We start from the raw sequence: 17970 nt of genomic DNA on the forward strand, positions 1-17970 counted from the left end.
ATATTCTCACCTCCTCTGAGACCAGTTAACTCTTCATATTCCTGCATCTACTCACCTTTCAGTACCTTTTTTAAAACAGAAATTTACTGAACAATTTAATATTTCTCCAAACTTTAAACTTACTGAATAATAGTTACTTGAACCACCGCCCCCCCCATGAAAGAATTTCTCCTTTTGTGCCGGACTATTAAAAATCCCTGGTCACGGGCCTCCCCGGTGGCGCAGCGGTTGAGCGCTGGGTTGTGAAGCTGCCCGCAGCCTCTGCAGCGCTGGTTCGATTCCCGGCTGCTCCCCAGCTGCTCCCCGGCCACCGGAGGAGGGTCCCACATGGCGCACAGACCTCTCCTGCCGCCCGCTGCTCCCCTCAGCAGTGTACTTCGGTCCTTCTGCCTGCTCTGCTCCCCGCTCTGGCTCTGGTGAATTCTCTCACCCTCCCGCGCTTCTGACTGTACCCAGTGCTTGTATAAATAAATAAAAATAAATATTTAAAAAAATTGTTCAAAAAAAATCCCTGGTCACATGAAAAATGGGACTTTGCTGTGGTTATCATTTATTAATACAAAGGATTACTTACGGAATGCTCAGTGTATGGCAAGCACTTGCTAAATACTCTGCATTTAATCATCAATGCATATGAGATGTGACTCTTCTTGCTTCTTTACATTGGAAACTGGGCAATCTGACTCTTGCTAATGATCTTGCTTCTTCATCAGCTCTGCTCTGGACCCCCAACTCTGCTCTGGCCCCCCTCATGCTGTACTCTGCTTCCCTGGGAGTTGGTGGGTGAGCTCCTTTCTCTGTGAGTCTGGCTTCAACCCTCAGGTTCTTTGGAAGCTGGAAGCTGGAGTGAAGTGAGAGGTGGGGCCATTCATGCTCCCTTCTCACCTACAGGTGCCTGTCTCATAGAGGAGAGGCCAGGAGGAGCCAGAAAGCATGGACTTCAGGGTGAGGGGTCAGCTGGAGGATCCGGGGGAGAAGTGCAGAGAAATGTAACATTCTAGGACCTTACTCCTCTCTGGTCTCCCCAAATTTCTAAGCAATCTTAGCAGCCAGAGGCTGTCAGGCTGGGAATAGGGAAGGTTATTGTGCCTGTGTCAAGGTCACTGTGTGGGGTTCATTGGGGAGATATCCTGTACAAGTGGCAGTGATAAACATGCCCAAAAATTCAGGGTGTGAGGTCTGACTCCACAGGACAGATAGGGGCCTCCACGGTGGTGCAAGGGGTTAAGTCTCAGCACTATGAAGCTTCGAAGCTTCGGTATCCACTGCAGCAAGAGTTTGATCCCCAGGCAGGAAGGAGACCCTCCTGTCTCGCCCACACTCCCCTCAGCAGTGTATTTCAGTTGATCCTCTCGTTCTGCTCCCCACTCTGTCTCTGGTGAATCCTCTCACACCCCGGCACCACTGGCCTATACCCCAGCGCTTGTATGCATAAAATAAGTAAAATAAATCTTAAAAAACAAAAACAAGATAGATAGAAAAATGGAGTTCAAAATGGGCCCTTGGACTGAAGTTAGGAGCCCGGTGTCTTGCTGGTTCTGTCAGGAAAATGCTGTGTGTATGTATGGACCCCAGTTTTTCATCCGTAAAACAAGGCGGTTGCAGTAGATCAGCTGTGACAATTAAAGTGAATTTTGTTGAGTAAAGGAGTTTATTAAAGAACCACAGTGAGGAGTCCGGGAATGCTCCAGAGGTCTCTGATTTCAGAGTCTCAGTGAAATTTGCTCAGTAAGGTTACAGTGAACTTTTCAGGAAAGATTAGGGTAGGGGCCCAGTTTATGTTTTCTGTCTGATGTTATTTATGCGCTGAGGAGGACAGGCAGGGTAGCTAAAGCTACCCTATCTTTTTTTTTTTTTTTTTAAAGAGGCATGTATTTTTATTTTATTTGTTTGTTTGTTTGTTTGTACATGCACTGGGTATAGTCAGAAGCACGGGAGGGTAAGAGAATTCACCAGAGCCAGAGCAGGGAGCAGAGCAGGCAGACTGACGAAGTACACTGCTGAGGGGAGCAGCGGGCGGCAGGAGAGGTCTGTGCGCCATGTGGGACCCTCCTTTGGTGGCCTGGGAGCAGCCGGGGATCGAACTGGCACCGCAGAGGCCGCGGGCAGCTTCGCAACCCAGTGCTCAACCACTGTACCACCGGGGAGGCCTGCTACCCTATCTTTTTTAGAAAAAACATCTTCTGGGAACATTGGGGGATGCGTGAAGCCCTAAATCATGGAGTCGATATTCCTTCGACGTTCTTGATTTACTGGAGAGGTGGCATGCTTTCCCAGGGGCACCTTCTTCAAAGGGCCAGACCAGCTGTGCCTTGTCTTTCAAACTTTCCTGCCAATGGAGAATGACACTGGGGTTGTATTAACTTTGTTAGTTAACAGCTCTAGGGTCCATTGAGACTGACATACATTAGACTATTTGGGGAAGGGCACTGGGAACACACTAGTAATATCTGATGGAGGAAGCTGTCATTTCCAAAGCGTTTTCACAGATGTGACCTCCATTATCCTCATGCCATCACTTTCCCCAGGTAGGTAGGCTGGGCACTGTTACTCTTACTTAAGAGATGAGGAACTGAGGTTCTCTGAGGTCTGGGGCAAGGGAGGTTCAACTCTTGTGGGTACCCAGGCAGCAGCTGGAGGACCCAGCCAGGCAAAGACAGTGGTGGTGGCAAAGGTGATGTTATGGGGCTTCACCGACTCAGAGCAGGACACTAAGGTTAGGATTCACTCAGGTTTAGTTTGGAGGGATAATTGCCCAAGAAAATGGGAGGTTAGGGTGTCAGTTGGGAAGCATTACTAAGGAACTTCTATCAGCTGTCAAGTACTTATTTGTCCCTGCTCAATAAATCCTACAGCACCCTTAGGAGGTGAGTTCTTTCCAATTGGGGAAGAGGCTTAGAGCGTTTCTCCAAGACCGCCCAGCCAAAAAGTAGAGGACTCTGAACTGGGACTCAGTGACTCCCAAGCTGTGGGTCTTTCTATTGCTGTTCTTTTGGCAAAGGGGCAGGAGAGGGGGTAAGCTAAGCGGGAGGGGGGTGGTGGTGGTGCATTTTGGTTGGGAGTGTTCAGATTGGTGGGTTAGGGGCACAAGGCACTTGGATCTGGCACTCTGGTACCTGTGGCTGAGCCACTAAGAGTTAAAGAACTTTTGCCTCCCTGCCTCTTAACTCCTCCCACCTCCTCCCCCGGCTCTTCCTGTCTTGCTTGCAACACCCCAAGTGCTCTCTCCCTTCCCCTCCCACCTCCTCTCTCCTCCTCGGGTTAATTTTCTCTGAGTTCTCTGGACTCAGGCTCCAGTTCTGGCCTTCAGGGTTTGAGGTTCTGGGGACCAGGTGGTGATCTACCCCCTAGTCTCAACCCTCAATCCCCAACCTATGTCCTGGGATTCATTTGGACCCAACACATTCCAGGACTCCGGTGCCGTCTGGCCATAGGTCGCTGCTGCCTCGCCACTGCCGCCACCACCACCTGAGCCCTAATGGGGGAGTGAGAGGACAACGCTGGCCGGACATGGGCCTCCCTGCCGTGCCTGGCCTGCTGCTGCCACTGGTGAGAGGAGGGACAGAGGGGGAATGAGATGGTGGGTAAAGGACGCTGTGGGACTGGAGAGTGGGCCTAGCCATGGGAGGGCTGAGGCCTCGGCCATCTCAGGCCTGCATGACCTAAGCCAGAAGTTGGCATTTTCCCATTCATTCACCCCAGAGTCAGGCGCCAGGGACAAGTTTGAGAGGCAGGGAGTAAAAGAAAGCCCCTGCCTGATGCTGAAGGAAGTTTGCTGGGCCTGGGGTGTCCAGGAATGTGGCGGCAGGTGATCGGACAGGGTGGGGTGGATTTGCTAGAGAAAGAAAAGGAGCAGGAGAAAGAAGGCTAGTCCACTCAGAGTCCAGATGATTCAGTGTCCAGATGTGCCTCTGGCCAGCTGGCTGGCTCCCGATGTGCTGGGCTGTGTGGATGTCTGGTGGACACCCTGCGATGTCTGAAGAAACCCTGCTAGAAGGCAGGGGTTGGATGCTGGTGAAGTGGGTAAACTGAGTCCTGGCAGGAGATGGGTCGGTGGACTAGGTTTGGGATACTGTGTGAGGGTATTGGGAGTGGAGTGGGAGCTTGGGTAAACTCAAGGCAACCAAGTGGATGTGTCCCTAGTGCACCCCTGCCCCCCAGGTCCATGTCTCTCACCTGTGGGCATTCTTTACCTCCTTCCTCTGGCTCAGCTTTCAGGCAGGTGACCTCTGTCGGACTGACCCTCTCTAGATGCCCCTGTGCCCCACCCCCACCCCTGACCTAAACAACAATCCCTTGTTTGCTTTTTCTTCATTTTGGGGAAGTCAGTAGAAAGTAGCTGTCGTCATTGGAAAATGTCCCTTTCTCTAACCTCAGGCACTCCAGTGTATCCTTGATCTCCCCCACATCCTGGAACTATTCCACAGACACGCTGTGCTCCTTGCTCCCACCCAGTTGGGGGTGTTCTTTTGAATCCCTGTCCTCTCACTGGCCCACCCAAAGCTCGTTCTACCTCTCCCAGTGGCTTATATCTTCTGCTTGGTGTCTGATTAATATTTTCTCTCCCAGTCATTCCTTTAGTTTTTTTCTGTCAGTCTCCCCAGAAATTTCCTCAGATTTCCCAGAATGTCCTTGTTGAAACCCTTCTCTTTTCTTCCCTCTGCCTCTGCTCTGTTCCATGTTCTTAGACCTTAATTCCTCATCCCCACATGCAGGCATGCGCACACCTTCCATTGTCAACTCACTGCGCTGCTGTCTCCCACCTCCTGTCTCTCAGTCTTTGTCTTCTTTTCCCTTCTCTCAAGGTTGTCCTTCTCCCAGCCCCTTCCCTCACCACTGTTCAGCAACCCTGTTCTCTCTTTGGGGGGAGGAGGGGTGGCATAGCTTGCCTAGATTCAAATCCTGGCTCCCTCACATGCTAGCTGCCTGAACTTGAGCAGGTTTCGTAACTTCTCCATAGATTACTTCCTTTGACTTTAAAATGGACATAATAGTCACTACCCCTTAATGTTGTTTGGAAGATGAAATTGATATACATTAAGTATTTGATTTATTAAGTGCCAGCTCTGTGCTAGGCTGTTTTAGACATTATTGTAGCAGTGAACAAAATCTCTGTGCTGTGGAGTTTGCATTCTAGTAGGGGAATAAGGTGCAGCAGATAGAAAGCTCTCTATAAATGTTGGCTTTTATGTTGTTGGAATTAGCAGCATTAACAGTAATTACTCAGTGACTACTTGGATTTGGAAAACAGGGTACAGGAGACTGCCTGGGGGCTGGGGCTGATCCAGTCCAGAAGGGGGTGTGACTACTAAGGGCCAGGAGCTCAGCCTGTGTCTGGGTGGAGAAACAGGGGTCTGGAAGTTCTGGGTAAGGCTGTCAGGAGCTTTTCAGCTTCTCAGCATTCAAAGGGCAACACAGAGCATACTCTGTGTGTGTGTGTGTGTGTGTGTGTCTGTGTTGGGGGGATGGAGTTGAATACAGGACACCATGTGACAAAGCAAGCAGGATTTTGCTGCTCTCAAAGAACTTACAGCTTAAAAGATATTAAAATAGATGTGGCATATATACACAATGGAATATTACTCAGCAATCAAAAAAGATAAACTCATGCCATTCACAGCAACGTGGATGGAGCTAGAAGGAATTTTGCTCAGTGAAATAAGCCAGAAGGAAAAAGAAAAACATCAGATGGTTTCACTTATAGCAGGAATATAGGGGAACCCAATAAGACATCAGTGTAAAAAAAAATAATTACAGCACAAAACACAACAAAGCAAAAACAGACAATTATAAATCAGAGACATCCTGCAGGGGAGGAGGAGGGAGAGGGATCAGAGGGAGGGAGGGAGGAGCACAGGGGACTGAGGTGATGGTGCAGGGGTGCCTTGGGGAAGGAAATTCTATGGGAACTTAATCTGAGGGGGTGGGGGGAAGCAAATATTGTCTAAAAAAATTAGAAAATAGTAAATGTTAAAATAAAAAATAAATAAGTATGCGTTAAAAAAACAAAAGATCTTAAAATAAAAATGATTTCAGAACAATTTGGAGGAAAATACCCACAGAAGCATTGTGGTACCTGGAGCATGGATGGAGGCAGAGCCAGGGAAGGGTGTAAGCACTTGCAGTTGCCTTTTCTTGCCTAGCAGCTCTCTGCTCTAGATGATTCAGGTCATGCGCCCCCCCTCCCCCCAGTTCCTGTTCTCCGCCTAGGTCACTGAGTCTATCACTGACGGTCTCTGACCCAACTGACAGCTCTTGGAGCATGAGCTGTACGTTCATCTCTGCATCCTGGCATCCATGGGAGACCTGGCACATAGACTGTTTCTTAACTATCGAAAAAATAAAGGAACAGGGATTGGTTGGATGAGACTAGGGAGGAAAGACACCACAGGAAAGTGGATTTAGCGCTGAGATGTGAAGTCAGTTACCCCAGAAAGGGTGGCTAGATAGAAGGGAGGCAGGAGAGTCAGGAGACTGTTTTGAGGGAGACTAGAGCAATGGTGAAATGGGATTTTCAGTGGAGGTGGTGACAACAGGAAGACAAAGGCTTTAGAGTGGAAAGACCACTTCGAGGAGTTATGAGAAAGAGAAAACTGGAGGGAATGGGACAGTGGGAAAGGAAGGAAGGAAGAATCGTGACTGTGATCCCAGATGGAGCAATGAATGCATTCATTCATTCAGAAACAGTTCCCTGAGGCCCACTGTGCCCAGTGGTATGTTGAGAACAGCAGTGAGGTACCTGTGCAAGAACTCATTCAGGGAAGCAACGAGGGAATGGAATGGATGTTCGAGGTCAGGCCCTGGAGAGGAAGGTTCCCACACATGAGGGTGCAGGTTGAAGCCTGAATGCAGATAAGAAAGTGTGTAGGATGCACTGGAGCAGGAAAGAGGCTGGTGGCTGGGCAATCCTTTGGGAGACTGTTACAGTAATGCATGTGTGAGGCAACCCAGGGACACGGAGAGGGCTGAGAGGTGACAGGAAGGCGTGGCCAAATGGATTGACAGATGGGATGGCAGCAGGCTTAGGGATGGGACAGGAGGAGAGAAAGGTTTGGGTATCGGTGCTGATATGTTGGTGTGACATTTGTCTAGACAGGGGATGGATGAGTTTAGTTTGGGGCACATTCAAGTTCCAGGAAACAGCAACTAACAGGCCGGAGAGAGTTTCTTAGACTCTTAACTGCCTCCAGAAGGCTTGCTTTGACATAATAGGAATCTCAAATGGAGACATTCCCCAGGAAGTGTGTGTGGGCGTGCATGTGCACATGGATGGGGAGATGGAGGGACTGAGAAGAGTTTGAGAACTCTTCCTTTGAGATAAATATGTTCCTACAGGGAGGAGGGGGCACCGACTCCCTCCTCTGTCTTTGGGAATCACTGGCTTCAACTGGAGTGGAAGACAGATCAGTCACTACACCAACCCATAAATCCATGTTTAATTTGCTCCTCCAGTTCTGGGTGCTGAGAGTTCACCCGGGAGGGTAAGACACTATCTCTGACCAAGATACTCTCTGATCTCTCACCTTCTAGAGTTTATGGTCTATTTGGGGAGATCGTATCTGCTTACCCCAGATAATTATGTTATGATAGGAACCCAAGGTAGATATAGTTAATTCATGTTATTAAAGTTCACAGGGGCCTGAGCCCCTAATGAGCTTGGGTGGGGGAAGCTACATTAGTAGAGGGCTGCAGGGGAGGGTGGTGGGGCCCTTCGAGGAGATGCTGACGTGGGCTCACCAAAGATCTTGCCGTTCAGTGAACAGACACATCTTAGTTTAATGAACACGTTCTGTGGGGGAAAGGAACTGCTAAGTGGTCCCGTGAGGTCATTGGGTCAGAGTCAGACCGCAGGGGCTATCTTAGCTCCTGCTCCACTCCGCGCCCCAGCACAGGAAGTCACACTTTAAAGCCTCCCCAGGCGGAAGTTGTGGGGGAGTTGGAGGGATGCTGGGCCACCCCCTCAACTGTTTCTCTACTGCACCCCCTCCCTTCCTGCCCTTCCCTGCTTGCAGGCACTCATGCTGGGGCTTAGGTGCTTTGAGCTCACCCCCATTTCTGCTGCCAAGGACCCTGCTCACCTTGGCAGGGCTCACTGGTGCCAACAAATGGTGCCCACTGATGAGAAGCTTGAGGCCTCTAGTTCTTAGGGGTCAGATGGGGCTGTCCTGGGGCACTGCTGGGGCCTAGAGCGGGGAAATAGTGCTGGCTGCATCACCTACATTCTCACTTCCACCCTCTTTCCTGGAAGTGGGTTTTCAGGGTTCTGAAGTTTTTCCTGTGCTGCCATTGGGCTTGAAGGAGGGGCTCTGGACACTCAGAACTGACCTTATTTTCTCAGGACTATGTGGGGACCCCAGGGAGGTCCCAAAACTGAACCCAGCTGGCCAGAACTGGCCAGGCTGTGGGAAAGCAGTGAATCCCGGGTGGGAAGGCAGCCTTGGTTTGTTTCCTTCTGGAACTGGGGAGTGTCAGGGGGCCAGAGGGAGAACCCAGGGAACGGGTTTATCTGCTGGCAACTGGTTGAGCCTGGAGGAGGCGCCTGGAAGGGGCCTGGGCTGAAGAAAGGATGCTGAGGGCTGGGAAGGAGCTGAATGGCCCTCAGGGAGGGATGGGTAGTGATTTGATGGGAGGAAGCCAGGGGTAGACAGAGACTTCCTTTTGGGATTGAATGGATGAGGGAGCCATTTCCTGAAACATGTGGGCCAAATGGGACAGGGGTCCATTGCCTGGCTCTTTTGAGGAGGAGGGGGAGAAAAGGGGGGCTCTGAGTGGAGACCAAGAGAGACCAGCCCACAGGAGGAAGGGATAGATTGGGGTCTCAGTCCCTGGCTGCTCCCTTCAGAATTTCTGCTGATTCATGACCCTTGAGGAGCTGGGGAAGCTGTTGGTTCCTTCTCCCCTCCCTACCTCTGGCCTGAGTCACTGGGCGGAGCTGCTGGGAAAAGATTTGCTTTTCCCGGATCTGACTTAACCCTCAATGTGCTGGAGGTAGGGACATGTGGCTGAAGAAAGCCTCTCTCCCACCCTCCTGGGAAGCTCAGCCCTCACAGGCCAGAGGTCTAGAAAAGCTCCTCTTCCCCCAGGCTGTCCCGGGACTGAAGCCCCCCAGTTCTTCCTATCTCTGTCTCTGCTGATTGGCTTTGCTCCCAAACCCGCTGGCTGGAATTCCAGTGCCAGTGACCTTACGTGCTAGGGGCTCTTCGGGGAAAGGAACCACATTTTCAGGATTGGGAAGTTGTTCCCATAACCACCCCAAACACTTGCTGTTGTCCTGACTGTCCTAGTCCATTCTCAGGGGAGATGGACTGTGCTGGAGAGGGTCAGAGAAGGAGGCTGCTTTCTGGGCTGGGGAGTGCCTCCCTGGGGGAGAGGGGCTGCTGCTGTGTTTCTGAGTGTGGCTCCTCCTGTTGTAGTTGGGGGCTGGCTGCTTCAGGGTCTCCCAGCCCTTGACCCAGGGTAGACCCGCCTACCTGCCTGCGTGGTCCAAAATGGAGAGCTGTTGAGGCAGAAGGGCTGTCCTTGGTCAGGGGTTTTTGTTATTCCACAAAGCATGTTTAACATGCCTGAGAACATCCTCTTGTCTTTACAAAAAACGGCTCTTATAACAGAAAAAATTATCATGGCCCAGGAAAAGCCAGCAAGAAGCTGGAAGATTGAAGAGCAAAGTCTAGGGGGCCTCCCTGGTGGCCTAGGGGTTAAATCTCAGTTCTATCACCGCTGTGAGCTGTGGCCTGAGTTCGATCTTATCCAGGAGGTGACCCACAAATGGCTCAGCAGACCTCTCCTGTCTCACCTGCTGCTCCCCTTAGCAGTGTATTTCAATAAAATCTGCCTGTTCTCTTCCCCACTCTGTCTCTGGTGAATCCTCTTACACCTACCCTGCTCCTCTGGCCTACACCCAGTTCTTCCATGCAAAAAAAAAAAAAAAAAAAAAAAAAAGGAAAAAAAGCAAAGTCTGGGCCCGAGCTCCACAAGGACTTTGCTTTCCAGGCACTGAAGGCAGAGCTGGGCTTGCAAATCAGCTGCCATGGACTCGGCCTGAGGCTGAATGACCAGACTGCCCAATGGGCAAAGGGCTGTAGGACTTTCTGACACACCTGATGGTCATTTGAGTCAGCCTCTCATCAGCTCTAGTTGCATGCAACTTACATTACAGGCCTCTGTCCACTCCTGGACCCCACTCCTCACATTCCATCCCTGACGCTGAAATTTCCCTTTTACTCTTCTCACATTTGCCCCGACCAAGCTGGGGTCTGTATGTGGATTTAGTGACGGAAAGAGATGCGACATGGAGTCCAGAGGTACACCCCAAGTGAGGTTTTGATACAATTGATGCAATTTATAAAGAAACTTTTTTCTTGCTTTTGCCTGCTGCTGAGAAATGGGCCCACAAAAACATCACTCCTCTCTACCCCAATTTGGTTGTTTCCAAAACCTTTTTATTGGTATCACACCATATAGGAAAGTGCATAGGTCTGAAAGCAGCACCCACATGCAGAAACACCACCCCAAGCTTTAGAGCTGCTTGTGGGAAGGAAGGAGGGCCATGATTGAGGTCACTGGCCAGTACCCGTCATCCAAAAAACATTCCTTGGAAATCTGTCCTGCATCCAGCACTATTAGCTGTTGTGGGGATAAAAGGATAACATAATCCGGGCCTGGGATCTACTAGCCTTGGGTTGGAAAGACAAAAATGGGCACATAGGACAATTGAGTCAATCAGAACAAACAATTAAGTTTAGAGAACATAGAGTGGGCGTGGCCTGGGAGAATGTTCCACCCAGGAAGGACTTGAGCTGGGGAGGTGAGACTTGCTTTCCTTTGCCTGTTTACCCTTCCTGATGGGTCTCCTCTGCCGATTCCTCCCCAGGTGCTCCTGGCTGTGTTGGAGGTCGTGTACCCCTCTGGTGTTACTGGACTGGTCACTCACCTCAGGGACCTGGAGAAGAGAGATAGCCTGTGTCCCCAGGGAAAATATGTCCACCCTGAGAACAATTCCATTTGCTGTACCTTTTGCCACAAAGGTGGGAGAAAGTAGTGGCAGTGAATCCCCTTGCTGTGGGGCCCTATTTTTTCCTTTGCTCTTTCAGAAATTCTAGAACCTGGGGCCCTTGGCCCCAGGGCTGCTAACGTTGTTTCCCCTCCTGGGCTTTTCTCTCTCCTTTAACCTCTTGGAGACTTCAGGGAGGTGGGGCTGCTCTGCCTGGCCTGGGGCTCTTTTCCTGAGCTCTGGGCTACAGCTTAACCCTGACACCCCAATCACAGGGACCTACCTGCGCAACCACTGTCGAGGCCCGGGGCTAGACACGGACTGTGAAGAGTGTAAAAAGGGCACCTATAGTGCTACAAAAAACTACCACCGAAATTGCCAGCCCTGCTCCAAGTGCCGGGAAGGTGAGTCTCAGCAGAGGGGAGGGCTTGAAACAGAATGTTCACGGTCTGGGGACATAGGTGGGTTGTTGGGAGGGGTGTGTGTGCCTGTCTCTGTGCAAGTGGAGCTTGTCAGCAGGTGCGTGAGTGAGCATGCATGGGGGTGAGCACGTGTTATAGAGGCAAACACATACCATGGTTGGGGTGTCCACAAGGGAATGCAGGGGAAGAATAGAAGGGTGAATATGGAACTCCGGGGGGCAGTCAGCCTCACGCCTCATGTCCTCCCCTCACCAGAATTGCTCCAGGTGGAGATTTCCCCTTGCATGTTGGACCGGGACACTGTGTGTGGCTGCAGGAAGAACCAGTACCGGAAAAATTTGGGTGTCTCTCTTTTCCAGTGTGTGAACTGTAACCCCTGCCTCAATGGCACAGTGCACCGTCCCTGTAAGCATGGATCCTGTCCCCCTGCCCTGCCCCCTCCTTCCTTCCCAAGAAGGCCTGATGCTTGTCTCTGCCTTTCTGCCCCCAAAGACAGTTCTTTAGCTTCCCACTCCCGAGGTCTGTGCGCCCCCTCGAACTCCCAAGGTCTATGGACCACCTCCACCTGCCCCTCTTCCCTGTGCTTTGCAGTTCTGGGGGTGCAGGATGGATTCTTGAGCTGTGCTGCATCTCTTCCTACAGGCCAGGAGCAAGAGGATACGTATTGCCACTGCCATGCTGGGTTCTTTTCAAGAGAGAATAAATGTGTCTCCTGTGTTCAGTGAGTATCTGTTAGCTCCTGGGCACTGGGTGGGGAGTGGCTGTGGGTAAGAGACACTAGCAGGGCAAGGGAGACACCCAGGGTGCTCCGATTGATTGTTTGAAGGGGAGACACCTAGGTGAAGACACTAGACAGTCCCATCTCTCCCTCTTGGCTTGTTCCTAATATTTTTTCCTGTTTTTTGAAAAGCATTTGTAGCTTTTAAATATGAACCTCTAGGCTTTAAGCTACCAGGACACACAGGACACAATCCCTGTCCCTCTCTGCTCTCCCCCAGTCTTCTCAGCTCTTCCTTGAAGAATTTGGCCTTTACCAGCACAGACTGCTTTGTGAACTTTCTCTTCCCCAGGACTTTGGAGTAGCCTGATCGCACCATGTTAGTGATAGAAGCAGCTCTAGTCCTGTTTTTTGCAGCATTTATCAGAGTTTTCTCACTGATCAAGGTCCACAGTTTATCAAGTTGGGCAGATGCTCTGAATCCTCTTTAAGGGTGATGCCTCACCCTAACTTTCCCGGACTGACCCAGGTGACATCTGTCAAAGCTGATCCCGTGGTGACCAGGGCCTCCTGAGTGCTTATGGTGCTGGCTGCTGTGGCTGTGGCTCACATGGGCCCAAAGTTTCTGGATGGCATGAAAGAGTTTGTTCCCAAATCTTAAGAAATCTTTGGGGATCTAACCCTAGGACTTGCAATTCTTTTTAGGCATTCAGATTCCTGGGCCACACTGTAGTTCATGGATCCCAGGGCATGCATTTTTACATCTGAAATAAGATAGCATCTTATAACAACTGATGCTGTGTCCTGGTTGAGCGGCAGCTTGGGGTGTGCGTAGCATAAAAACAATGTGCTTGATGGCACCTTGGGTTTAATACAATCTGGCATTTCCTCCCCAATTCCTTTGACCAGGCTCCTCACTCTTGGTTTCTTGCTTGCCAAGGAGAAACTCTGAGCCTTCTAAAGTTGAACTGACCTTGGTGTCCACCTCAGCCTTGCCAGGTACTGGCTGTGTGACCTCGGACAAGGTCTTCATTTCCTTACCTTTAAAGTAAGGATAATGACACCCACTTGGCGAAGTTGTAAAAGCCACGAAAATTAACTACCAAGCATCTGGCGCAAAACTACTTTTTCCACTAAGTTTTATCTTTTCTCCCTGAAAGAACTTTCCCACCCATTCCATGTGATTCTCACCGTGAGCTCATGAGGTGGACAGAAGTGCTGCTTCTGCTTTCAGATTCCTGCTGAGAACTCACCTTGTCAAGTTCCGTTTAGGCTGTTCCCCCACCCCGTCCCCTTCCCCACCACTCATCACTCCCATGCTAGTGACAGATCCCAACATGGGAAGATTTTCTTGGGCTGCCCCTAGTCATGTGTATATCTAAGTTTTTCATGGGCATGTTTGACCACTTTTCAAGGTCACGTACTGTCACTAGCAGGGGTATCTCCAGAAAAAGCTATTGAGCCTTGGGCCTCCCCGGTGGCACAGCGGTTGAGCTCTGGGTTGCGAAGCTGCCCGCAGCCCCTGCAGCGCCGGTTCGATCCCCGGCTGCTCCCCGGCCACCAGAGGAGGGTCCCACATGGCGCGCAGACCTCCCCTGCCACCCGCTGCTCCCCTCAGCAGTGTCTTCGGTCCTTCTGCCTGCTCTGCTCCCCGCTCTGGCTCTGGTGAATTCTCTCACCCTCCCGCGCTTCTGACTGTACCCAGTGTTTGTATGTATGTATGTATAAATCAATCAATCAATCAATCACTAAATCTTAAAAAAAAAAAACTTAAAAAAAAAAAGCTATTGAGCCTCTCCTTGCCACAGCGTTCTTTTTTTTTTTTTTTTTGAGATTTATTTATTTATGCATATAAGAACTGGGGTAGAGGTGTGAGAGGATTCACCAGAGACAGAGTGGGGAACAGAACAGGCAGATTGACTGAAATACACTGCTGAGGGGAGCAGCGGGAGAGTCAGGAGAGGTCTGCTGCGCCATGTGGGTAGCTCCCTGGCTGGTGAGGGATAGAACTTGTGCTGTAGTGGCTGCGGACAGCTTCATAGGTTGCATTTTAATCCCTTGCACCACCAGGGAGGCCCCCATCGACAGGATTCTTAACAGTAAAACAATGGGACCTCCCTGGTGGCGCAAGGGGTTAAGACGCAACCTATGAAGCTATTTGCAGCCACTGCAGCACGAGTTCGATCCCTCACCAGCCAGGGAGCTACCCACATGGCTCAGCAGACTTCTGACTCACCCGCTGCTCCCCTCAGCAGTGTATTTCAGTCATTTTGCCTGTTCTGTACTCCACTCTTTCCCTGGTGAATCCTCTCACACCTCTACCCCAGTTCTTATATGCATAAATAAATCTTAAAAAAACAAGTAAACAGTGATTAAAAAAAACAAACAATTCAGGGGCCTCCGTGGTGACCTAAGGGTTAAGTCTCAGCACTATAACTGCTATGGCCTGAATTCGATCCCTGGCCAGGGAGCTAACACACATATCATGTAGCAGACTTCTCCTGTCTTCCCACTGTTCCCCTCAGCATTGTATTTCAGTAAATCTGCCTGTTTTGCTCCCTACTCTGTCTCTGCTGAATCCTCTCACCCTCTGCACTATGGCTTTCACCCCAGTTTTCTACACAAAAATAAATATTAAAAAAAGAAAAAAAGTATGCCTTAAGAAATATTCAATGGCTGCTACAATAGGAGCCCCTTTTTATTACTGGGGAGAATGGAAGCCTAAGGGTTAAATAAATGAGTTGCTTAGAGTTGCACTGTAACCAGTGAATGGACTAGAATTTACACCTTGACCCTGAGTGCTTTTAATGTTTAATACACAGTCTCTTCAAGATCAATTTCAGTTCTAACATTAAATATTTCTGTGATTAACTTGTGTTTCATCCCTTGGCATCAGTTCCTAATAATGGGTTTAATTTCCATTCTGTCAAGAGATAGCTAAAATATTTGTAAAGCAAAGAATTTCCAACAACCTGGGTCTTGTCTTCTTTTTCCTTGTTCCTTCTTTTTCACCCAGTGCTATCTCTTTTTTTTTTAGCTGTAAGAATGCAGACTGTGAGAAGTCGTGTAAGCCCTTCTCAACAGAACCATCTCAGCACCCTAATGACCCAGGTGAGAAATAACCAGGTGCCCACACTCACCTGCCCTCCTAAACCTTGACCCTCAGCCCATTTTGCTACCCACCCCTCCTGTCTCCTGCTGCCCCTTCCTCTGACCACAATCTGCTTTGTCCTCAAGGCACTGCGGTACTGTTGCCCATGGTGATCTTTCTGGGCGTTTGCCTTTTGTCCCTCCTCTTTGTTGGCATAGGATGCCGCTACCAACGGTGGAAACCCAAGCTCTACTCCATTGGTGAGTGGGGCCTTTGCCAGGGAAGGGTGCTGATGGGGGTATGGGAGGTTGAGTGGGTAAGATGGACAAGTGTGGAGAGAACCAAGGGGTGCCCCCTTAGCTTGCTGCCAAGCACTCTGTTGGCAGGAGTGGCCATGGTGACAGGTGGTACTGCACGGGTGGTTCTCTAGTCCCTGGGGAGATGTGGGCCCTGAAGCTTGTCACCGCAAGTCCCATCTGACAGCCCCAGTATGAGCCCAGGCGTAAGAGGGGAAGTGAGCTTATGACTCTTTGTTTCTTTTTTCTCAGTTTGTGGGAAATCGACACTTGTAAAAGAGGTAAGAGGAAAGTAGGCACCTACCCCCAATCTTCCCGGCCTTTCTATTATAATTCTGTAATTCCCAATTCATCTGGGATCACCCTTTTGCCCTGGGGTTCCCCTAATTCCCTCTAGCTCCAACTCCCATGTAGAATAACAAGGACTGGGCTGTTGGGCCTCCCCTGGTGGCGCAGGCAGTTGAGCACAGCGCTGTGAAGCTGTCCGCGCTCTCTGCAGCGCTGGTTCAATCCCGGCCAGCCGGCAGGGGTCCCACATGCTTCAGCAGACCTCTCCTGTTGCGTACCCGCTGCTCCCCTCAACAGTGTATTTCGTCAGTCTGCCTGTTCTGTTCCCTGCTCTGTCTCTGGTGAATTCTCTCACCCACCTGCGCATCTGGCCTGTACCCGGGTTCTTGTATAAATAAATAAATAAATAAACAAACAAACAAATAAATAAATCTTTAAAAAAAAAAAAAAAGGACTGGGCTGTTTTCTCCCTCCTGCATTCATGCTATGCCTCCTCTCTTGCAGGGCGAGCCTGAGGCCCTGGCCCCGGCGCCAGGCTTCATTTCCACCCCGGGCTTCAGTCCCATCCCCACCTTCAACCCCAGCCCCATCTTCAGCCCTGGCAACTGGCCCAACTTCAGGACTGGACCACCCCATACGGAGATGGCCCCACCCCACCTAGGGGCAGCCCCCTTTCCTCTCTCACCTGCAGTCCCTACCCTCAGCCACAACCCTGCTCCTCTTCCGAAGGGGATGGACAGTGTCCACCCGCAGCACCCAGACGGTGAGTTTCTCCCTGGGGATGGGGATGGAGGGCGGGTGGGCCGGGATCCCCGAGGGCCCCTGTGCGGGGTAGCAGAGCCGGCCAGGGATCTCCAGGCTCACTGCCCTGCGCTGCTGCCCAGATCCGGCGACCCTGTATGCGGTGGTGGACGGCGTGCCCCCTTCGCGCTGGAGGGAGTTCGTGCGGCGGCTGGGGCTGAGCGAGCACGACATCGAGCGGCTGGAGATGCAGAACGGGCGCTGCCTGCGCGAGGCGCAGTACAGCATGCTGGAGGCCTGGCGCCGGCGCACGCCGCGCCGCGAGGCCACGCTGGACCTGCTGGGCACCGTGCTCCGCGACATGGACCTGCTAGGCTGCCTGGAGGACATTGAGGAGGCCCTGCGGGGCTCCGCCTTCCCGTCGACCAAGTCCTGCCTTCCCCGGTGAGGCCGCGCCCCGCCCCCTCCTGGGCGGAGCCTGCTCCCAGGACACTTGCTTTCTGCCTTGGGGCAGCCTGGAAGGACTTGCAAGGTGCACTCTGGACCCCCTTTTTTGTGGAGAGGAAGGGTCTTGGAGGGGCATGCACCAGCTCGCAGCCCACTTGGTACTACTCCCTCAGTGTACATAGCTTTTCAACTGCCTGAGCGCTGCTGGGGGTGGGGGGTCACTCTGTGTGTGTGTGTGTGTGTGTGTGTGTGTGTGTGTGTGTGTGTGTGAGAGAGAGAGAGAGAGAGAGAGAGAGAGAGAGAGAGAGAGAGAGGAGAGAGAGAGGGAGAGAGAGGGGAGATGTACCCGTGAGCTCCGGAGAGACGCTGAATGTGCCAGGAGCCCAAGTGGGGTGCACGAGGGACTTCATGCCTCATTGCCCATATGGGCTTTGGAGAGCGCAGCCAGGCTGCTTAGGGGCCCTCTAAGCCTTTTTCACAGTACTCAAGCAATGTTTGTATCAGTTATATTACACTAATAGAAACTTGGCATGCCTTCGCCCCTGCCGGGACAAGCACAGCATCAGCTGACTTGTGGGGGGCAGGGGCAGGGGCAGAACAGCAGGGTGTCCAGCTGGGGTTGTGGACTTTTGTAAATACACTAAAACTCTGGATATTAAAGCTCTGCTCCTGGAGGGAGTGGCTTTTTGAGTGCTGGGTGTGGGGTCTGGGACCGAGAGTGAGCCCCTGAGAGATGGGGTGGGGCCAGATACACCCCCACCATGACGCCAGCTGACAGGAATAGCCTGTGCCTCGTGACAGCCCAGCCCCCGTGCTCCTCACACCATCTAGCACCGACCAGGCTGTCATTTCTATGCACAACTTTATGGGGGTGTCTGTTGTGTGGACGGCACATAAGTGTACAGCTCTTGATCCCCTAAATCCTTGAGCAAGAAGCATGGGGGGCCTGGACCAGGCATCTTCGTGGGGAGTGTGGT

General features: G+C 51.3%; 1 protein-coding gene across 1 annotated transcript; it reads left to right on the forward strand.

Annotated features, from left to right (window-relative positions):
• Positions 1-3510: 3510 nt before the first annotated feature.
• On the forward strand, positions 3511-16994 carry TNFRSF1A (TNF receptor superfamily member 1A; the record flags this gene model as incomplete). The annotated part of the gene is made up of 8 exons (XM_084256100.1): positions 3511-3549; positions 10871-11024; positions 11266-11394; positions 11668-11817; positions 15368-15481; positions 15770-15798; positions 16310-16568; positions 16690-16994. 8 exons carry the CDS (start codon positions 3511-3513, stop codon positions 16992-16994), a joined length of 1179 nt encoding a protein of 392 aa, XP_084112226.1.
• Positions 16995-17970: the final 976 nt, after the last annotated feature.

The sequence above is a fragment of the Talpa europaea genome (genome assembly GCF_964194135.1).
Source record: "Talpa europaea genome assembly, chromosome: 15".
NCBI lineage: Eukaryota > Metazoa > Chordata > Mammalia > Eulipotyphla > Talpidae > Talpa > Talpa europaea.